This window comes from Macrotis lagotis, chromosome 5 (assembly GCF_037893015.1).
Source record: "Macrotis lagotis isolate mMagLag1 chromosome 5, bilby.v1.9.chrom.fasta, whole genome shotgun sequence".
Lineage (NCBI taxonomy): Eukaryota > Metazoa > Chordata > Mammalia > Peramelemorphia > Peramelidae > Macrotis > Macrotis lagotis.
The window spans coordinates 111,997,234-112,021,187 of NC_133662.1; the positions used below are offsets into that span (position 1 = coordinate 111,997,234).

A 23,954-nucleotide genomic window follows, 5' to 3' on the forward strand; every position below is an offset into this window, starting at 1 on the left:
ACAAATAAAATTACAAACCCATGGTGATTATGGGATACTGATAGAAGTCTTCTATCACATAGGCAGCTAAAGCAGAGGTCAGTTAAAATTCAGCATACATTGGTATGTCCATGAACTAAGAATGTTTTTTTTTACATTTTAAATATAGTAAAATGTTATTTTAAAATGTAAACTCATTCTTGACTCTCTGACCCCTGAAGATCATAAAAGTTTCTTTGTTTCATGAATAATTGAAGACTTTGTAATAATGATATGGTCTGTAGCATTCCCCATTCTTAGAAAAAGTCCCTACCAATTTAGTTTTCTGCTTTCTCAAATCTCACCACTGTGAGAATTGTCTTCTTGGGAAAAGGGAAATAAGAGAAATGCAATATTAACCTAAAATAGATTTAGCAACATGTATCTTTATGCTAATCTCAATAATAGCATCCTTATAGGTAAAATAAATCTGTCCTTTTATAGCCCTTGCTTATATCAATTGTTTGTATTATCCAATAAATAATAATGATGTTTATACTTCATTTTCACAGAAGACTACAACATCATGAGCCCTGACAAGCATGTGAATTGGATCTGAGTGAGGGGGTACTGTTCTAAGTTACCAACCTCATTTTCTCTTTCAGTGCCATTGGATTCCTGTGGCCAGATATGAATCAGGATGACTGAAGATGGCCCTGGATGTGAGGCAATTAGGGCTAAGTGACTTGCCCATGGTCATACAGCTAGTTAGAGTCAAGTGTCTGAGGGCAGATTCAAAATCCTGTTGTCCTGACTTCAAGGCCAGTGCTCTATCCACTGTACCACCTAGCTGCGCTATTATCTAATACCTGAGCTTAGAACACCTTCTTCCTTTGCCTTTTAATAGAATTCACTTCCTCATTTATAATGTCAGGATGATTTCTAATCCCTTCCCAGCTCTAAAATACAATGATCCTATATTTATCTATTCTTGGTAATAAATAATAACAATTACTTTAGCCAGCAATGAATACCATCAATAGTAATTTTGTTCTAAGCAGCAACAAATTTATTCCATGATCAGCTTTCAATGTGAAATCACATTAGAAAGTCAACATGATATGTTTGATTATAGGAAATCAAAGAAAGAATTAGGAAGATACAATCAACTTCGCATCCTTATAGGATGAAGAACATGCTAAGCTCTTTTAAACTGGAATATTAGTAACTATCAAAATTTAGAGAAATTATATTTCAGAGGAAAATCTATATTATAGGTCTGTACTACTTAACTCTATGAGATATAGTTTGATGTTTGGACAATAAACTGGTACCTTTTGCAAAATTCGCTCCAAAAGAAAAAACAGAAGTGGGTGTTTGCAAAGGTAAGTGACCTTTGTAAAGTATTTTTTTCTTATATAGACTTAAAAGAAAGGAAAAAAATTAGAGCTGGCTTATAGGTTGTTATGACTTCATATTCATTAAAAGAATTTAAAGGTTAAAAAAGTCAAGCTTTTTTTAAAAGGATTATTTTCAAAAAGGATTATTTTCAAATAATGTTTTTAAATCAATACTTGTAATACATAGGTCTACACAAGCACACATGTAAACACAAACACCACTCATACGAAATGAAGTTTGGAAAAGAACTTTCGGAATGATATTTGTATTTATATTTGTTTTGGGTGGGATCTATGATCTTTTTGGTGTGGGAGGCTTTTAGTGAGGAACTTCCTCTACCTATAGTCATCAAGATGAATCAACAAGCATTTATTATTTACTTTATTAAGTACTGGCACAGTGCCTATCAACATGCTAAGTATTGGGAATACAAAGAAAAGCAAACACTACTCTCAAGGAGTTCATATTCTAATGGAAAAAAACAAGCCCAATAAAATTCACCTAGAAGGTATATTTAGTATATGTAAAGGTAGTTTCAGAGGAAAGGCATTAGAATGGAAACAATAGCCACAGTAATGCAGCTGATAAGAAAAGGTAATAGAGCAAAACATAGCTGGAGCCAACCCAGATAAAAGTGGGTCATAAGAAATATTATCAATGTAGATAGTGGGAACTCCAGGCTGTATGAACTTGGGCAAGTCATTTAACTTTTCTTGTCCTCAGTTTGTACCTCTTATGCAAGGTTCTTTGTTGTGAAGATTCAATGAGACAGCATATATAAACATTCATCTTGATGACTATTATCTATCTATTATCTCTGGACAATGGCAACTAGGTGGTGCAGTGGATAGACCACCAACCCTGGAGTTAGGAGGACCTGAGTTCAATCCAGCCTTAGACAGTGTGATACTAGCTGTGTGACCCTGGGCAAATCACTTGATCATGATTACCTGACATCCAGGGCTATCTCCAGTCATCCTGATTCATATGTGGGCTGATGGATCCTGATGACTCCAGAAGAGAAAGTGAGACTGGTGACTTAGCTTAGTACCCCCTCACTCAAATACAATTGATTTGCTTGCCATGGCATCACCTCTCTGATGTCATGATCTTCTTTGAAAATGAAGAATAAACATCATCATGCTATACCAGAGTATCATTCTGGGCCCTTTCCTCTTCTGCTTGCTGGATCTCTCTCCCTGGATATAGGCATCTCAAACCCAGCAAGTCCCAAAGAAAGTATTAGCTTTTTCTTTAAATCATTTCCTTCTTTCTGACTGCCTTATTTTATCAAGGGCACTACTATATTTCCAATCACCTGGGTTCAAAACCACAGAATCATCCTTGACTACTAACTGGCCCAGGGAACTATAACCAGATTAACAGTACATATACTTTAGAAAGGGTGAGTCAATCAGCTTCCCTATGGTACAACTCATCATCACTTTTCCCTTTCCAGACCAACCCATCCCCTTCTCAGACACCAGCCTCCCCACCCCTCTATAATTGTTGTTTCTCTCTAGCCAAACATGAGCCCCTTGAGAGCAGAGACTGTCTAGTTTTTGTATTTGTAGCCTGGGGTCTCAGTTCCTTTAATTCTCCCTTAAGAGGACTTAGTGGGGAACTCTATTATAGGTGATAGGAAATAATACTGTATCCCTTCTCATTTAAGTCTGGCTCTCCATAACTTCTCTCATCAGCAACTAGCATTCTCAGCCTTATTACTAATTATAGAGAATTTAGAAAGCAGCTCCCACTGGGGAAATGGTTAGAAAATACTGGGCTTGGCAATTACTTCTTGGCATCTAAGCAAAAATCAGCAATAGATGGTCCAGTAGATAAAGTACTAGACTTGGAGTCAGTAAGAACCAAGTTCAAATTCTACCTCAGAAATATACTTGCTGTATGAACTTGGGCAAGTCATTTAACTTTTCTTGTCCTCAGTTTGGACCTGCTATTCAGGGTTGTTTGTTGTAAAGATCCAAAGAGACAGCATATATAAAATGCTTTGTAATTTATGTTTTGTATGTTAGCTATTGTAATTATCTCACGTGCATACCACAAGGTAACTTTCTGTCATTTACTGTTTTGGATTGGGTCTGTGATCCTGAAGTTAGAAGTCCAATGAAAAAAAAGATTCACTAGACATCTAATTTTAGGGTCACAGACCTCAGGCAAAACGGTAAATGGTAGCAAGACTAGTATCTTAAGGAAAATCACCACTACTAACCAAAAACCTCATAATCCTAAAATGAAAATGAAATTTCTTTTCTGCCAAATACATTTCTACACTAGCCTATGTATGCTAAATAATAATTTCCAGGAAAAAAAAATCACATTTCTTTCCCAAGAAAGTTGATATTACATAAGACCAAGATATGGTACAGCCCAATGATAATAATAACTCATTTCTATAGAGCTCTATGATTTATAAAGCCCTCTATTCACAACAACCCTGGGGAGGGGTTATCTATTCTTGGTAATAAATAGTAACTATTACTTTAGCCAACAATGGATATAATTTTTTTCATTTTTATCATCATCATCATCATCATTATCTCAGCTTTACTGATAGGGAAACTCTCTCTCTCTCTCTCTCTCTCTCTATATATATATATATATATATATATATATATATATATTTATTTATTTATTTATTTATATATACATATAAATATACATGTACATGTGCATATACCTATATCTATACCTATACATGCACATATACATATACATACACATGCACATATACATATACATGCACATGCACATATGCATGTGTATATACATATACATATACATATACATATATATACATATACATATACATATACATATACATATACATATACGTATACGTATACGTATGCGTATGCATATGCATATGCATATACATATACATGAAACAACCTCGAACTTAAATAAGGAAACTAGCAAGAGGAAGTATACAGACTGGCTTGATGCTGTCATTCTATACTCAGTTTCTGAACCACCAAAGATTGAAAGTTAATAGTTTCATTGGAATAAAAAGTATGTGCTATTGTAGTGGTGATTCAGCTGGAAGAACTGGTTTGCTTACTAAGCAACCAACCAGCATTTATTAAGTACCCACTAAATTTTAGTCACTGGAGATAACATACAAAGAATGAAACCATAACTGCTCACAAAAAAGCTTACATTCTTTCTAAATATTAGAAAGATTAGCAACATGGAGGTGCTGGGACTAGTGGTGTTCAGTCATGACTGATTCTTTGTGACCCCATTTGAGGTTTTCCAGGCAAAGATACTGAAATGATTTGCCATTTCTTTCTCCAGTTTATTTTACAGATGAGGAAACTGAGGAAAAGAGGATGAAGTGACTTCGCCAGGGTCACTTAGCTAGTAAGTATCTGAGACCAGATTTGAACTCAGGTCTTCCTGAGTCTAGGCACAAGGCTCTATCTTTTGCACATCGAGCTGCCCTTCCTGAGACAAAATGGAATGTTAATTGATTAGCAAGACAAACTATGAGATATATCCTGCTGATATACAGGGAAAAAAAAGAAATGGGTTGATAGTTTGGGACTGCCTCTGTGACCCAGGGTAAAATGGGGGAGTTGGAGTAAAGGATCTCTGAGCTCTCTAGATCTGGGTCCTTCGGGCAGCTCCATAAGTTTGTTTAAATAGAGAAGAAATGCCCATCTATCCAGGTTGATTAAGGTATTCCAATAAAGAAAAAGGAAGGGTTCAGGTAATCTTCAAAGCTGCCTTCCCTTCATGATTCTGCAGGGAATTTCCTATAAAGGGCAAGGAGAGGGCATGAGGAAATACTATCTCATCATGATCCTCAGAATATTATATCTTCTCCTTAGGAAAAATTAATGTCTTGAGCTCTTTGTTGAACTCTAAAAATCTTGATTTGGGGTAGAAAATAAATTTTCTCAAGTTCACATTACTTTTAAGGGGGTGATGCTTACATTGCAACTATTGTCTGGTAGCCTGTTGGGTGAAGTTAACATTTTTGACTTAGGGTACTATACACTGAAAGCTAACATTGTATGAGAAAAGGGTAGGAGGAAACCAGCTACTTACTAAGGCTATGGAACAACCCACAATTGTGGAGCCAATGATCTGGGCCAGCTCTTTGCACAGGCAGAGTGGGTGGCTGCCTACATCTTGAGGGATACCTCTAGTCCCCTTCTGCCTACGTATATCTATCTCTCTTACCAACTTGTCATCTCTGCCTCTTTACCTAGCATGAACTCCTTTGAATTAGCTAAAAAGGTAAGGGTATTTACCTCCCTTAAGTTGACCTGTGTTCTACCCTAGGAAAGAAGGGAGAAGACCCTTTTCCATTATTGCAGTAGCAAAGTTTGTTTCTCAGATAACCAATTGTCATCTGAAAGATGACTTAAGGATCCCAAAAGAATGGAAAATAAATGTTTCCTCGAGGGGAGGTTGAGAAAGTTCTGAATGGGGTAAAGGGAAGAGCTCTACTCAGAGATGGTGAGCTTCCAGAGAACATATATTTTGGGAGGAGGGAGAGATTTCCAGGCTAAAAAGAAGTTGAGGGCCCTCAACACCTGAAATTATAGATGATAATAATAATGATGATGATAAGGATCATAATAATACTATAAAATTCACATGGTTTGCAAAGTACTTTTACACATATTATGTCATTTGATCCTATAACAACACTGCTTGCAAAATGTGTCCATTTTGAAGATGAGGAAATTGAGGCTTGGAAAAGTCAAGACACTTACCTAAGATTACACACCTAGTTAGTGATTAATAGAATCAGGAATAAATGGGTTGAAGTTTGGGTCTGCCTCTTCATATGTGTGACCCAGGGTAAGTATCCAAAATTCTGTAGTCCCACATCTTCTCACCAGTAAAATGAAGGACAAGATTTGAAATTGGGTCTTTCTGATTCTAAATCAAACAAAGCATCATATCTCCTAGCTGAAAAGTGCAGGCCTTAAGTGGATAAGTTTTGCAAAAGCAACAGTTACAACAACAATAATAAAAAGGACATAGTAGAAAGAAAACTAGCTTTGGAACTGCACCACCAAGCCACCCCATGGACGTTGGTCCTTTAACAAATCCCTTTAAAAAAATCCAGCTTCTGACTGTTGCCGGTGTGACCTAGGGAAAATCATCTAAACTCCCTGGGTTTGAGTTTCCTTGCCTATAAAACAAGAGGATTGGAACTATATGACCTCTAAGGTCCCTTCTAATCGTAAGAGCCTATAATCTCTGGTGGTGCTCAAGAAATTCTTAAATTCTATAATAGGAATCACTGCAAATTCTTTCGCAGAAAAGATATTGGGAAAGCAGCTGTGAGGGAACCCACCTTTTTTCTAGCCATGGCAGATAGGAGATGCCTTCACATTTCACAGTAGTAAAGACTTGGCCAAATACATGCTGCGGAAATTTCTTCAGTTCTGATTCAGTCATCTTCCGAAATCCCAGCACAGTGTCAGCCCAAAAGGGCCTCTCTTGGTGGGGAATGCTTCTATATATCTGCCAGCTAAAAACCATAGAATCAAAGGAGCTCTTCAAATTTCATGAAACACTTATAGCAGTAATAATAATAATAAAGGCTTGAGTTTAAGTTTGGTTGGCAAAGTGCTTTGTATACAATATCTCACTGGCTCTCATTTGTAAAGGTCCTTGCTGTTCTTCTTTAACAGTGCTGCCTTGTATAAACATACAAAAAATATTTGTTGAGAGAGCAAACCAATAAGGTGTGATTATAAAGCCAAGAGAGAGGAATTTTCATATGGAGTTTGTTAACTAACCCTGAAGGTAATTGCAAATGCAGAGTACCAGAAAAATATTTTGATCAGTGTAGCAGGTCAGAATTAAGATAGTCTTCTACTTTCTTTATTTCCTGGATTTTATGGGGCTATTATGGTTGGGTAACTTGCCCAAATTCACACAAATAGTAAGTATCAAGTGTCTGAGGTTGGATTTGAACTCAGGTCCTCCTGACTCCAAGGTCAGGGTTCTATTCACAGGACCACTTAACTGCCCCTTGGATAGTCTTTCAAAGTGACTATTAACAGTCCATTATAATTGATCTATAAATATTTACTAAACTCTATTAGATTATTTGTCAGGCACTGTGGATTAGTCCTGAGAATACACTAGCAAACATGAAATAATTCCTGCCTTAGGGAGTTTACTTTGGAAAGAATTTAAATTCTGGTTTCTCAAAAGGGTCTCTTGACTATATTTTTATATATGAATATAATCCCTTTAACAAAGCACCCTTGGACAACCCCCATAAACCACACATACCAGGGCAAGCTGAAAGAAACAAGCTGACATTTTGGTGAAGGTAAGGACAGCATCGAACCAAGTCCCATGGAAGAGAGACAGAATTCCAGATATTGTTGGAAGCTATGGTAAAGGATGGAGGTGCGACTGGGGAGGAGTGAACACCAGTCCATAAGCTGATTTCTTTTGATGAATTATTTCTGACAATTGCTATTAAATTTTGCTGTTTATACCTGCAGAACCCCCTCTAGAAGCTGTCAGTATACTCTAACTTTGGCACCTAGGAGTGTTTCAGCTTAATTATGTTTCTGCCCCTCAATCATTTTGCCCATTTCAGGGTCTTCAAGAATAATCACAAGTAAATGAAATAAAAAACATTTTTTTATTATACATTTTACCTGTGTTCGATGGCTTCATTTCTTAAAACTTCTCAAGGAAAATGATTGTCCATTCTCCCTTTGTAATTCATTCCAGGATATAATAACCTTTCGGTGTCAGAAATTTTGCCTCTGTCCCCATTTGTTCTTATTCTAGGCTATGTACAGACTAAAAACACAAAATCAATGCTCAATTATAGATCTAGAGATGGAAGAGCTCTTAAGGATCACCTAATTCATTTTACAGATGGGGAAACCCAGGCTGTCAGTAGTTAAATGATTTAATAAAGATCACACTGGTTATAAATGGCAGAATCAAAATTCAAATGCAGTTCCTTGACTGTAAGGTTAGCATTCTTTCCACAGTATCACAAATCTAGTCATCTAGTCCAACCCTCGTATTTTACAACTGGAGAGACTGAGTCCTAGGAGATTTGACCAAATTGATGCAGCTGGCAAGATTTGGCCATCAGTTTCTATATAACTCATAAGAGTAAACATAAATAAAATTCATATAGTCTTTTGTGGTTTATAGATTATTTGGCTTATATTATTTAATTTAATGCTCATAGCATTCTTGTGTGGTAGTTAGTGCATAACTAATACCCCTATTTCAGATTTGAAAACAGGCACTAGGAGGTTGTTAATTGCCCAAAGTCATATAATTAGGAAATGGTAGAGCCAACAAGGACTCCAAATCATTTTTTTTAAAAGCCAAACTGTCCTTCTAGCTATTTCTCATGAAATATCATGAAGATTCCATCTTGAGGCTCGCTTCTTCCATGAAAGACACTCTCTTTAACCAGTCCTCTTAAAATTTCAAGGTCAACTTCCAATATCACTTCCTACCTGAGACTTCTCATCCTTTTAGCTGCTTGTGCTTCTCCCCCTTCATCCAAAAAGATACTTCATTTTTATTTTCTTTACATTTCACATGTATTTTTATGTATAGATGGGCACTATCCAGTTCAGGTCCTCAGTACCTCCTAATATAGTGTCTGGCAATAAATAATTGTTGATTTGGTGAAGAAAATGTTCAACTATACTCAGCATTCTCTGCTCAAGGATCCAGGAAAGTGTAAGAAGGATTTAAAAAAAAAAAAGATGTCCATTCCAGTTACCGAGTAAAGGAAAACATTGTGAGATTTCTTAACTCTGATTAATGCAGTGACCTATTGAGACTTCAGAAAATAGAAAAGTATGATTCCATTCTTCAGTAGACAGGTGGCAAACTATGAGACAGACATTTTCAGATATGGGCAGTATGTTGATATGTTTTTCTCAATATTCCTAAGATAGCAAAGTGGGCAAGACACTGAACTTAAACCAGCTCAGACACTTGTGACCCTAGAAAACTCCCTTAACCTCAATCTGCCTCAGTTTCTTCATCAATAAAATGGGAATAATAGCACCTACCCCCCCAAGGTTGTAGTGTGGATGAAATAGTTAATATTTGTAAAAGGCTTTATGAACTTTAAAATTCATATATAATTATACAACTGTAAGCTAGTTATATGTTTCAAAGGAGATAGTTCAGGCAGTGATTGTTATTGAGAAATGATATAATTATTTGTTAAAAGGATTATCAGTAAAATATCAAAAACATATGCTAGCATCTAACTTGTGAATTTAACTAAAAATGCTTTACCAAAAATATCTTACTTGTAATAAGAAACATTCTCGGGGGGACGGGGGGGGGGGGGGAAGTCAGGTGATTCAGTAGATAGAGTACTGGCCCTGGAGTCAGGAGGACCTGAGTTCACATTTGATCTCAGATACTTAATAATTACCTTACTGTATGACCTTAACCCCATTGCCTTGTGAAAAAGAAAGAAAGAAAGAAAGAAAGAAAGAAAGAAAGAAAGAAAGAAAGAAAGAAAGAAAGAAAGAAAGAAAGAAAGGAAGGAAGGAAGGAAGGAAGGAAGGAAGGAAGGAAGGAAGGAAGGAAGGAAGGAAGGAAGGAAGGAAGGAAGGAAGAGAGAAAGAGAGAAAGAGAGAAAGAGAGAAAGAAAAAAGAGAGAAAGAAAGAAAGAAAGAAAAAGAGAAAGAGAGAAAGAAAAGAAAAGGAAAAGAAACATTCTCTGAGGAGTCATTAGGAAATGACAGTTTAAAAAGTTCAATAAAACATTTTAGAATGTCTATCTAAATGGATAAATGTTAAAAAAGAGAAAATAATTAACTCCCCCCCACTGATGCCAGATAAATACAGTCTTGCCATACATAAGGATATCATTTCTATTTATACATTTCCATATCATATCATGTAACGAAAACAATTAGTCTCCATAAACAGAAAACCATGTTGGACTCTTCTCCTCACTACCACCATTTTATCTACCATATTACTATTAACTAATCATTTCCCAAAGAAACATTTTAAAACAGTTAAGTATTATCTTTCTATCTCTTACATTTCAAGAAAGAAATCACTTTTCAAATATGGTTTCTAAACTCCCTTGGCTTCTCAGACAGCATTTGGCACAGGGTGAGCATATCTTATGATAAAATGTAATTTTGTTCACAGGTATTTAACATTTTTAAAGGCCCTCTTGACATTTGCTCTCTTACCCAGATATCAGATGAATGCCAGCATCTATTGCTTCTGATGAATTAGCGATTGCAAACAATCTGTCAAAGGTTTCTTGAAACCATTGCTTCTGCAGGTGAACTGGGTTTTCTATCATTTTGGCATAAGAAAAAAAGGAAAATAGATGAGGGAAAAATAGTTTTAAAAAAAAAGACTTCAGACCAGCTCCTCCCTGAGAATCTAAAAAAATGAATTAAGAAATATTTTCTTTGATAGTATCACTGCATTATTTAACAAGCTTCTAGGTTCAATTATAAATTCTGTTTGGCACTTAAAACCTCCCAAAACATGACATCATATTACTTACCCATTAGGTGAATTGGGCATGCCAAGATAAGCCTGAGTTGCACCAGTATAGACTATGGGTAGAGTGCTAAAGTCAGTAAGGAAAGAGGTGAAGATTGTATATTGTCCAGATATAGGATTCCCAACCCTAACACTATTTCAGAGAAGTCCTCCTCTCACACTTCACATAAACTGGCTCTTGAACCACTTCTTATTACCATGTCTTTCCTCCCATCACTTATAAGAGCCATAACTGTCCAGGTCTAAACTGCAGGATCATAACTGAGCAAAAAAACCAAGAAGGGACAAAGCTCATGAACAAAACTGTCAATTGTTGATGCCTGATGCTCTCCACTGCCTTGTTTATTTGGGGTGGCTTTGTTCTTGTAAATTATTCACTCCTCACTAAACTTTGGTCTTGTTCCTAGGTTCTGTTTACAATCTCTTGCTCTGGGTTAATTGCCTCTGTGAATTTGTGACCTTGGGTTTTCCATTGTTAGATCTCTGCTTGGATGAGTCCCTTCTTTTTTCTTCCCCAATCCAGACAAAATGAATGAAAAGGAAGGAACAAATATGTGCTAAGAAGTCGAAGTGGGAGAGGGGACTCTATGAGACAGGTTGGGTGGCAAATGTACTGGATGAGGATGACTGTCAGAGGAGTGGCTTAGTTCCTCCCAAGCATGTTTTCAGATGGCCCATTTGTTAAGGGCTGCTAATGTCTGGTACCACATGCCCCTATTAGCCATCCCACAGTCACCATCACCATCCAGCCTTGGGAAGAGAGTCAAGGAAGAAAACCACCCATCTTTAGCAGCAGAATTCTAATCTAACAATGCTAACTGCAGTCTCACTCACCTGGATAAACATGAGGAATAAGTATTCCAGCTGCTACATCACTAGTGGTGTCTGGTGTAAATTTATCTGAAATGACATCGATGGAGCATTGTGGGATGGATTCAGAAATGCAGACAGCTGTGGAGAGCCCAATCACACCTGCACCAATAACTGCAACCCTGGTTGTATCCATTGGCTCTGTGAGGGTGAAGTAAAGAAGATTTCTAGAATACTGTTTGGAAACTCTTTCCATTCTTCCAATAAGAAACTGTAGTTCTGAAAAAGTTTTCAGCAAGCAATGAATTAAGCACAATATGGTATAATGCAACAGGATATAACAAACATATGTTAAGTGCTTACTGGAGTTGCCTCTGACTGATGGACTCCCATTTGGATCACATTCCATTTAGGATTAAAATGTTAAAACAACAACATGCTAACTGTTTGATTTTATTCAGGTGCTTTTTCAGTCCTGTCTAATCCTTTGTGACCCCATTTTGCTTTTCTCCGTAAAGGCAATGAAGCAGTTTGCCATTTCCTTTTCCAGATGGCTTTACAGATGAAGAAACTGAGGCCAACACAGTGAAGTGACTTGCCCAAGGTCTTATAACAAGGAAGTTTCTGATGTCAGACTTGAACCCATGAAGATGAATCTTCCTGATTCCAGGTTGTCACTGTGTCAACCTAACTGTAGAATAGCTTCTATTAATTGTGGACCCATTTCAGATAGCAAGGTTATAAGTAGAAAGCTGAGGCAGGAAAAAATTCAGAGCTAGAATTGCCATCAGGAAGGAGGAAAACAAGAATTTTTTAAGCACTTACTATTTGCCATGCACCTTATAAATATTATTTTATTTGATCTTCCCAACAACCCTGGGAGTTAGGGGATATGACTACACCCATTTTATAGTTGAGGAAACTGAGGCAGATGATATTAAGCGACTTACCCAAGCACACAGTTCATAAATATCTAAGACTGGATTTGAACTCAGATCTTCCTGAGTCTAGGTCCAGAACTCTATTCACCGCACCACTTAGTTGCCTTGAGATCTTGGAGTCCAACACTTCATGTCAAATTCATTATACCTAAACCTCTCATACATGGAATTCCAACTGGAGGTACTAAAAGCAATAGGAAGTCTGAAAACAAGCGCTCTAGCAGAGTTGTGTTGGAACATTCCCATTCTAGAAGTCTGACTGCAATATTGAAATGAAGCTGATAGTGATGATACATATACTTGAAAATCCATGTCCTGGGGACCCTTCCAAGACAGAAGTTAATAGTTCATCAATAGGTATGTTGAGGAACATCTGGTAGGTGCTCAGGTCTGTGAGATAGACTTTTTATGGAAAGTTTGCATCAGTGTCCTATTTAGACCTACTTCTGTAAACGTGTAAACTTCATGGTTACAAAGTGTTCTCATAATTATTCACTGAGGTATGTAGTCAATCATTATTCCCATTTTACCATTGATATCAAAGACTCTTCCTTGTTTTCCCCAGCAAGTAGATAAGCTCAGGAGTCTATGATTCACCCAAATTTCTTCCCTGTGGTAAAGTGAAAAGAGCACTGGATTTGAATCACAATCAATAGACATTTATGACTGTGCTAAGTTCTAGGGATACAAAGACATAAAATCAAGCAGTCCCTAAACTCAAGGAGCTTATATTATAGAAGGGTTGAAACATATACTTTATACAGGCAAGGAGAGAATACTAGAACATGAATATAAAACGGTTTGAATTCTGGCTTGGTCACTACCTATGTGATATGGGGTTAGTTATTATGGAGCAAATTACTATGGAGCAATTAGGTACTTGTAGTGGATAGAGCACAGGGCTCTATCAGTTAGAAAACATGAATTCAAATGCAGCCTCAGACATAAGCTGTGTGACCCTGGGCCAGTCACTTAACTCTGTGTGCTCAGTTTCCTTATCTGTAAAATGAGCTGGAGAAGAAAATGGCAATCCATTACATCATTCTTGCCAAGAAAACCTCAAATAGGGTCACAAAAAAAGTTGGTCATAACTGAGCAACTTTGCTTCTCGTTTATAAAATATAAAATTAATTCTATCTCAGAAGGCCATTTTAAGGAAAGCCCTTTGTAATTATTAAAGTTTACCTAACTGTGAGCTATTATTAATTACTTTATATTTTGCTGTAAGAGTTCATTCCTTAGGGTTAAGGATTTGCCAAGAGGGCCAAAGGTCCTCTGATAATATCTTACTTTTCCAAGAGCATTTGCATTTAACCCTTTGAAAAGGATTTCATCTGCAGATTATTTTGGGATGGATGGAAAAATTGACCTAAAGGGAATGGGAACACAGAATAGTAAACTTCAATGAGGGTAGGAGGAGAGAAAGAACTGGGGCGGGGGGGAACAGAACTCTGACTTGAACCAAGGGACAGCATGATCTAATGGGAAATAAAATCCAAGAACTTAGATTTAAAACTTGCCTAAAACATTTACTACTTGTAGACACTTAAAATTAAGGAATCTTGGAGAAATCACAGACTCTCTCTGAGTGTCAGTTTCCTCATCTGCAAAAAGAAAGGCCTAGATTCTGATGTCCCTGCCTACTCTGGAGCTATGGTCCTATGAAGCATTGATAAATGCTGGGGAGGAGAAGAGGAGTAAGAAAAATACCAGGAAGTAAGAAAATAACACCTTAATCATTCTAATTCATATTGAGTCACTGGACCCAAATGACTCTGAGGGAGAAAGTGAGGGTGGTGGCATTGCACAGCAACCCCTCACTCAAATCCAATTCACCTGCATGTCAAGGCATCACCTTCCTGATGTAATGGTCTTCTTCAAGAACGAAGGACAAACAAAGGTAAGAGAGTAACAAAGACAAGTTTTACTCTTCATGGTCCTTCTGTCCAGGGTCAGCCCTGATCACACAAGGGTGGCCTGCATAAGGCCCTCAAAATTATTTGGTCTGACCCTGACAAAGCAATTGGAGCTAGGACCCAAAATTCAATAAATCTACAAACCTTTTAGGGGTGAATTAATTAAATGCTTGACCAAATATTTTTTAATATTTTTAAGCTGATAATTTTGCATGGCTCACAAATAGTGTTATAAATATCCAAAAGAACCCATGGCAGAAAAAAGTTCCTCACCCCTGAATACCCTCCACATTCTTCTAAGGGATCTGGAAATGGCTAGATGGGTCTTGTTGATGGTGGGACAGATAAGCATAGTAGCAGCACTGTGTCAAGGAGAGATTTGAATTCAGAGTCCAAGAATCTGAATTCAAATTCCAGCTTTTCCTTGATCAATTCACTTAACCTCCCTAGGCCTCAATTTCTGCATATGTAAAAAATCAAGAAATTGGAGTAGATCGGGAATTTTTAATCCTTTAGGGAATCTGGCAGCCTAGAAATGTTAAGTCCTCCTCAGAATAATGTTTTTACATGCAGAAAATAAAATATATAGGATTAGAAAAAAGGAAAATGTATTGAAATATAGTTATTAAAATATTTTAAGGAAACAAATTTATGAACACCAGGTTAAGGCCCTTAGAGATGTTCTCTAAGGAACTTTCCCTCTTCGATCCTGCCTTAAGAAACAGGTGAACGTTGATGGCATATTCCATATTCCATAATACTACTTAAAGCAAAAGGTTAAAAAAAGGGAGGATTAGGGGTGGAAGGAACTACAGTCACAAATTCTAACAGTATTCACTCAAGATTCACAGCTCACCAGCTTCCAGGTCACCTTGGAGGTACTCAGGATTCTGCAGAATCTTCACATTTAAACAATTCTGCCTGGTTAGTACAGTGAAGGAGAAGAGTACCTGGACTGCACAGATCTGGGGCCGCAGCCTGGGAACCACTGAGCACTTGCAAGCAAAACACTTGTTTATCCAGAGGGACAGGAGAAAGAGCAGAGTGGGACTAGAGCCAAAAGGAAAGCCGCTCCCCATTGGAGGCATTTGGACATCGCCCCTGCTTCCTTCACTCCCCATTGGTCAGGGAGTCTTTTCGGGCACTAACCTCCTGGTGCCTCCCCTGCCCTAGGGACTCGGGTTCCCCAGGAAGCTTCTACAATAACGTTGGCAAAGCTGCCAGATTTACAGAAGCAGTTTTGCCGGCTCCCCTGCTTTTTCTCCACCGCCTCCCAGGTTTCATTTTTAAACCCAGAGTCTGTCTCCTAGAAGTATCAACTCCTCTTTGGCCAGGGAGCCTGGACTGGAAGCCAATTCTCCATTATTACTTTCCTTTGACCCTTCCTTGAGAGTCACCTGCCCACCATCCAAGGCTGCTTTCTGGTGAGTCTCCAAGTCCAACTGGAGGAGAGGACTCCCAGGCCAGAGATGTGGGCCGTGCTTTTTGTGCCTGTGGACCCCTTCCCAAGTGAACAGGAAACTTGGTATATGTTAATTATTTTAAATAGATTACCAGAGATTGGAGGGTCTCAGCAGCACTGGAAACCCCATTTACTGGCTATGGGCAACTCCTTAACAAAGGAAATCTCAGTCAAAAAGGGTCACTTCAAGCACTGCTAGCTTAGTATGGGAGAACAACATCTCACCTTGTGGTCAGTTACATGATACCTAGTTTTCCAGGGCAGACTGACCTTGGAGTCAGGACAGGAGTTCTAATCCAGTCTCAAACATTTACTAGCTGTGTGACCTTGAGCAAGCACTTAACCCTGATTGCCTCACATCCAGGGCCATCTCCAGTCGTTAGATCCAGTGGACCTAGAGGAGAAAATAAGGTTGGGTGACTTTACATAGCACCCTCTCATTCAAATCCAATTCATGTTCTTGTCCTGGCATCACTTCCCTGATGTCATGGTCTTCAAGAATGAATGACAAACATCAAATCAAATAATGGGATCATGCATATAAAACCTTCCTTTAAAGTTACATGTAAATATGACCTTTTAATAGGTTACTTCAATAGAAAAGTAGCTAGTCAATAAAAAATTTATTAAACCATTGTTTTTAGACAAGGACTGGGAATAGAAAAAAGGGCAAAAATGCAAAATTACATCTGAAGATGTTCATCTGGGTCCAATGGCCAGATATGTATTAGGATGATTGGAGATGTGAGGCAATCAGAGTTAAGGGACTTGTCCAAGATCACAGAACTAGTAAGTGATAAGTTTCTGAGACTGGATTGAAACTTCCAACCTTCTGTTTCCAAGACCAATGCTCTTTCCATTGTGCCAACTTGCTGTCCATGATCTCATTAGCTGTTCATAACAATACTAGGAAGTAGGTGTTATTATTATCTCCATTTTATAGATAAGAAAGCTTAGTCAAAAAGTTTAAGTGATCTGTTGAAGGTCAAACAGCTAGTAAATTTGAGGTAGGATTCAAACCCAAATCTTGATTCCATGTATAATAGTTTGGTAGACTTGGATTGACTTTTTAATTTGCTTTGTATTTATCCTTTTATATTTGTTGTATTCACCAGGTCCAAAAGGATATAAGCTTTTGAGATGATGCCATTTTCATCTAAATATTCCCAACACCAAATGCCTTGCCCATTTTAGAAGCTTACTATTTGTTGAATTGATTTTTTTTTAAAGATAGGGATGGGAAGTTGGATCATCTGAGCTAAGGAGCATAGACAAACAGTTTCCCAAACAAGCAATATTTGGGGAACAATGAAACTGTTTAGAAGGGAGGAGAGGAGGGCTTTAAGGAATAATAAAAATTAAGTGTGAAAACATCAGTTGAAGTTCATGTGTAAAGGGTTGAACAGGAAGATAAAATGTATTTTGTGTAATAGAGTTCCTGGTTAATTGGCAAAAAAGAAGAAGAAAGACTAAAACAGAGAGATCAATTGGGAACCTCAAAACCTGAAATGATTAAAGATAAAACTAATTGTGTGGAAAGAAAAAAGATGAATAGAGATGATAATAGAAGGGAAGAAATGATAGAATTTAGCAACTGATAAACTCAAATAGTTCACATTTATAGTTATGATTATTTCCCTACATATGGTTATTCACTTCTTTATCCACTCCTCTCATATTCCTCCCTGTCTCTCCTCAGAAGTGTTTCATTTCAAATCATAGTCTTCCTCAATTCATTCTTCCTTTTCTCAGTACCCACTTCTCCCTCTATTAGCCCCATCCCCTTTTTGTTTCCTTATAGGTTAAGATAGATTTCTATATACAATTAAGTGTGTATATTATTCCCTCTTTGAGTCAATTTGATGAGAGTAAGGTTTAAGTGTTGACCACCTCCACCACCCCCAATCTTCCCTTCCATTATAATAGTTCTTTCTTGCTCCTTTTATGTGGAATAATTTATTCTATTCAATCTCCCCCCTCCTTCTTCCCATATAATTTTCTTCCTTACCTCTTTTTTGCGGGGTGTTGCCCCATCTAAATCATATTATATCCACACCTTCCATCTACATTTACTCCTTCTAATTGTTTGTATAGTATTAAAAAGTTTCAATATTATGTGGCCATATGGAAATATAAAATTTAACCTTATTGGATTTTTTATGATTTCTCTTTCTTATTTCTTTTTTACCTTTTTTATATTTTTCTTGACTATTGGATCTGGAAGTCAAATTTTTTATTCAGTTCTAATCTTTTAATTAGAAATGCTTGAAAGTCTTCTATTTCATTATACATCCATTTCCTGCCCTGGAAGATTATATTCAGTTTTGGGGGAGATGATTTTTGGCTCTAATTCTAACTCCTTTGCCTTCCAGTACTTCATATTTCAAGCCCTTCAGTTCTTTAATGTGGATGCTGCAAAATTCCACGTAATACTGACTGTAGCTCCATAGTATTTGAATTGTTTGCTTCTTTATGACTTCCTGCAATTCTTTCCCCTTGATCTGTAATCTCTGCTGTGGGTTCCTGGGAGTCTTCATTTTGGGATCTCTTTAAGACAATGATCAGTGGATTCTCTCAATATATATTTGCCCTCTGGTTCTAATATCACAGGGCAGTTTCCTTTGATAATTTATTTAGGTTGTTTTTTGGCAAGGCAGTAGGGTTAAAGTGACTTGCCCATGGTCACACAGCTAGGTAATTATTATGTGTCTCAGACCAGATTTGAACTCAGGTCCTCCTGACTCCATGGCTGATGCTCTATCCACCACACCACCTATCTGCCCTACTTTGAAAATTTATTGAAAAATGTTGTCCAAGTTTTTTTTTGGCTGTAGCTTTCAAGTAGCACAATAATTCTTATATTCTCTCTCCTGAGCCTATTTTCTAGTCAGTAGTTTTTCCAATGAGGGGTTTCACATTTTTTTCTTTTTTATTTTGTTTTAATCATATTTTGTTGTCTGGTAGAGCTTCTACTTAAACTTTTGTACTTCCTTTCCATTTGATCAGTTCCATTTTGTAGGGAGTTACTTTCCTTAGTAAATTTTTGTACATCTTTTCATATGCAATTGATTCATTTTCATGATTCTCTTGTATTATCCTCATTTCTTCTTCTTCCATTTTTTCTTCTACTTCTCTAATTTGCTTTTTCAAATGCTTTTTAAGCTCTTCCATGAATTCTTTCTGGGACTAAGACCAAATTACATTTTTCTTTTAGGCTTAACATATAGCCATTTTGACACTATGCCTTTATCATCTCTATCACCTATACTTTTCAATAGTCAAGTTCTTCTCTTTTTTCCTGCTTTTTTTGCTCATTTATCCTGCCTTTTTGTGCCTTAGTGTTTTGTGTGAGAGATGGCCTCTGCTTTTCACTAATTCAAGTTTTTTGTGGTAGAGCTCTAGATCTTATTGCCGACTTTCACTGGAATTTATGGCTTAGCCTATTGCTTTTTCTATAGGGTAGGTTTTTCTTCTGGTTTATATTAAGGATTGGGGAGGGCTCCCCAATGACCTCCCCTGGTTGTGGGGTGGGGTTTTTAGCTGTTGGCCTACTCCAGGAGTGCATTGCTGCTTGGTTGTTCTCTCACTCTCTCATTCTCTCTCTCTCTCTCTCTCTCTCTCTCTCTCTCTCTCTCTCTGTTCTCTCTCTGTCTCTGTGTCTCCTTCTCTCTGTCTCTCTCTGTCTCTCTCTCTCTCCCTGACCCTCATTGGTGGATTGCCCCCAGATTTGGAGGCTGGTTGCAGACCCCCTGCTGTGGCTGCTGCCCATCTTTGTCCTCACTCTCCTCCCATTCCAGTGAGCCAGACCTTTCTTGCTGTGCTGTCAAGTTGCTTCCCTGCTCCTAGACCATTTCTGAGGTAGTTTTCTAGTTGTTTGGAGGAAAATTTGGGAAGGCTTCAGAGCATTCCATCCTCACTGCGTTATTGTGACACAGAAATCTATGATTATGATTTAAAAACAAAAGTTCTCGATAAAAAAATGTATTGACATCTGAGTAAATAACTCTGATGTAAAATCAAAATGAAACAGGAGAAAGTATTTTATATTTTGAGTTAAAGGACTTGACTGGAAATCCTGACTCACATGCACAGAAAACCAGATGACTTTGACTAAGTGACTTAACCTCTCTAGACCTCAATTTCCCCATCTTGAATTAAATGGGTCTCTCAAAGTCCTCTTCTAGTTTTAAATTTTATTATTCTAGTAAATTATCCATGGGAAAAGTTGTCTGGTAAAATCTGATAAGGTATTACTGCTTATTTACAGATGAGAAGTGTTAATGATGTTAACTGGTAGGAAGCTCCAAAATTATTCTCCCCAGCTTACTTGAAAGGCAGGGGCCTAGAACTTCCAACCTGGCAGTTTTGTTGAGGCATTGCCAAGGCAACTGCAGACAAGACTTGAAATTCAATAAATATAAGAGCTTTTTAGGGGTGAATTAATTATCCAAATGAGTCTTGGCACATAAAAAAGATTATCTATCCCTGTTTTAGGGGATTCAGAGAGGGAGGGAAAGACAAAGTTCCTTTTCCTACTTTAATTAGATGAGGGAACGGGAGGTGGGAGGGACAATACAATTCTCAAGGTGAGAACTGGCCTCTGTGTTTATTTATGAAGTTAACTTGTGTGGGTGTAATTTTTCTTGTTTGAAAGTGTTATTGATATGTGATTTGAGGATTGTATCATTAAATCAAAATAGACTTTAGCATCGTAGAAAGTCCAGGCTTTTGGAGGGGAGTATGGTATTAATATATAACACAGGAAACAAACTTGGAGTCAGGATATCAGGGATAAAATCCTACTTCAGACCCTTATTAACTGAGAACCTTGGCAAGCCATTTAATTTCTCAAATCCTCAGTTTCCTTACCTGTAAAATGGGGATAATATCTAAGTTACTTTATACAAATGAGTTATTGTTGTTAGACCTAATGTTTTTCATCACTGGTCATTATTCTTGATGCCTTTTAGTATTATTTTCCTTTACTTATTACAGTATTTCATTACTCTTTCGATATCTTTCAAATTCTTTTGATTAAAGTCAGTGTAAAGTTTCATTTAGATAGAGTGCATAGAGTGCCAACCCCAGAGTCAGGAAGACCTGATTCAAATCTAGCTATGTGCCCTTGGGCAAGTCACTTATCCCAATGTGCCTGAGTTCCTCATCTGTAAAATGAACTAGAGAGGGAAATAGCAAGACACATCAGTATTTTTGCCAAGAAAACCCCAAATGGGATCATAGAGGATTGGACAGGGATTGAAACAATTGAATAATAATTTCTCTAATAAGAAAAAAGGACACAGAACAAGTACAAAGGTCTTAAGGTGATAGTTGAAGTTGGTAGCAGGAGTCAAGAAGCAGTGACAAATCGAAACAAACATTGAATTTGTGAATCAGGAAGGCAAATTCTCATTTACAATATTGTTTGAAAGAAAAAGATAAACTTCTCATTTCTCTAGTTCCAGCTTCTAATTGAGGGCTAGGATGGAGTCAGAAAGCAGACAGTGAAATAGGGAGGAAAACCAGAAAACCCCAAGTCACTTGATTTCTGGGACCTTGATTTCCTCAACTAAATTAAGTCAGACCAGATGGTTCCTAAGACCACTTCCTGCTCAAGATCTATGATCTTACATTTAAGACATGTTTTGGGAATATGTAATCAAAAACCTAATAACTAAAAACGTAATGTTCTCAGCTACCAGAGGTAAATAACTTCAAAAGGATAGCAAATGAAATTATCTTGCAGAAGCTGAGTTTTTATTTGAATAAGATCACAAAAATTGAAAACCAAAAAATTGAAATTTCTCACATCCCAGATGCAAGGAGACTATTATTAGAATATTTGCAGAGACTTTGAAATAATTTTGCAAGTAAACTATTTAGGGATATGATCACTAGTTTTGAAATGCCTATTGGTCAAACCCATTGTCTCAGAGGAGGGAGACTGTCTGACAGAACCCAGATCTCCTGATTCTCAGGCCCTGCTGCTCTTTCCATCAGATCCAGATAGAGTCATTTCACCCTTCCCTGCACAGATCTGCAATTACTTGGATCAGCAAATAAATTAGATTAAAGGCCTTTTCAAATGCCAAAAATCAGTCAATTTAAATCTCTGTTCATAATTGACTCTTTAAATAGCATCCATTGGCTAAATCTTACAGTTAACTATCACACTGATCAGAAGAATTCAATTACTCCATAATAAGAACATGCCAAAGTTAATTTTGAGTTTTCCAATGAAATCTTTAAAGAGAAAGGTAAAAAAAAGATACATTTATGAAAAAGTTAATAAGAAAGTAATAAGGAAGTAAATGCATAGTACATTTGAGAAATTATTGGTTGGGGAATGAGAGAACTTTGGTTATCGAGTTTAGTATCTGATATTTAGTATCTGAATGGCATTGCACAAGTCATAATATTTAGATCTCAGTTTTCTGAACTCTAAAATGATGTTGGCCTAGATAGATGACCTTTAAAGTCCCTACTAAACTCAAATTTATGATCTTAAGTTGACCAAGATCAAGATATCGTGGATTTACTTTCAAAATACATAAGGTTTAGACACTTCTGGATTTTGTTTCAATTTGATTTTGCACATGCCAAAGGGCAATTAAAAAGAGTTGATATTATTTATCTTATATCTGTAGAAATACAAAATAACCCTTAAGAATCCCTTAGGAACAATATCCCAAAAGATGATGTTGCTCCTTAAGTAAAGATCTCCTTGTCCATTTAGCCTTTCTTTTTTTAATGTCCTATTACAGATTATTGTCAGTGTTTTCAGCTTCCTCTATCTCTTGCTATTTCTTTTTCTGTTGCTTTGTGTCTCATATCATTTCTATTCCATATTCCTTAACTGATTGCCCTTTTAGAATGAATTTCTATAGTTAATGAATAGTTTATGTTCCTTTTTCTTTTTGTTTATTTAGTTTATTTTTTTCACATAATAGTATTTTATTTTTTCCAATTACATGCAACCATAGTTTTCAGTATTCATTTTGTAAGATTTTCCAAAATTTTCTTTCTCCCTTCTTTCACTATCCCCTACCCAATTCATTAAGTAATCAGATAGAGGTTTTACATACAAATATATGTTCCTTATTCTTAATTTCAGAGGAACATTTGCTATTTTACTCCTAAAAAAACTCAAAGTTCTGAAAGTTATATTATAGGAAGGACAAGGATAATCAGGAGAAGAAGAGGAAGGTCAAAAACTGTTAAAGGCCTGGAGAATCCTGGTTGAAGAAGCTGAAGGTAGGTTTTGACCAAAAGGTGACACCCTAGCTATCTTGAAGCAGTTGGAGTGCATGAGAGACTAAATTTCTGCTTACGCACAGAGGGAAGAACATAGAATGATCAGTCTAAACTACATAGAGAAATAAAAACTTGATATAAGGAAAAATTCCCCAATAATTAGATGTATCCCAAAATGAAAGAACTGCCTCAGGATTTAGTGGAATCCATGTCATTAGAGTTCTGGAAAAAAATGATCAGGGTTGTCGTTGAGGCAATTGTAGTTCTAGTTCAAGTTGAAAAAGATAGTCTCCCGACATTTCTCAAATATGTAGAGAACTGAGTAAAATTTATAAAAAATACAAGTCATTTCTCAAATGATCAAAAGATATGAAAAGATAGTTTTCAGATGAAGAAATTAAAACTATCAATAATCATATGAAAAAATGCTCTAAATTACTATTGATCAGAGAAATGCTAATCAAAACTATTCTAATGCTAATTAAAACAACCCATATGACAAAAAAGGAAAATGATAGATACTGGAGAGAATGTAGAAAAACTGGGATACTAATGTACTGTTGGTGGAGTTGTGAATTGATTCTACCATTGTGGAGAACAATTTGGAGCTGTAACCAAAGGGCAATCAATCAAACTGGGTATGCCCTTTGATCCAGCAGTACCACTTTTAGAGTCTAT

At 36.8% G+C, this 23,954-nt stretch overlaps 1 protein-coding gene across 7 annotated transcripts in view; it reads right to left on the bottom strand.

The window, feature by feature from the left end:
- Positions 1 to 15,581, bottom strand: part of LOC141487803 (D-aspartate oxidase-like) — a 28,232-nt gene extending 12,651 nt beyond the window's left edge. The window contains exons 1-5 of one of the 7 annotated variants that reach the window (XM_074187345.1): positions 15,417 to 15,505; positions 12,654 to 13,254; positions 11,728 to 11,904; positions 10,569 to 10,677; positions 6,695 to 6,871 (exon numbers count right to left, since the gene is read on the bottom strand). In XM_074187345.1, the coding sequence (XP_074043446.1) occupies positions 6,695 to 6,871; positions 10,569 to 10,677; positions 11,728 to 11,899 (458 nt within the window). In that variant the 5' untranslated portion in view covers positions 11,900 to 11,904; positions 12,654 to 13,254; positions 15,417 to 15,505. The other 6 variants (XM_074187343.1, XM_074187346.1, XM_074187349.1 and 3 more) reach the window with 6 other exon arrangements.
- Between the last annotated feature and the right edge of the window lie 8,373 nt (positions 15,582 to 23,954).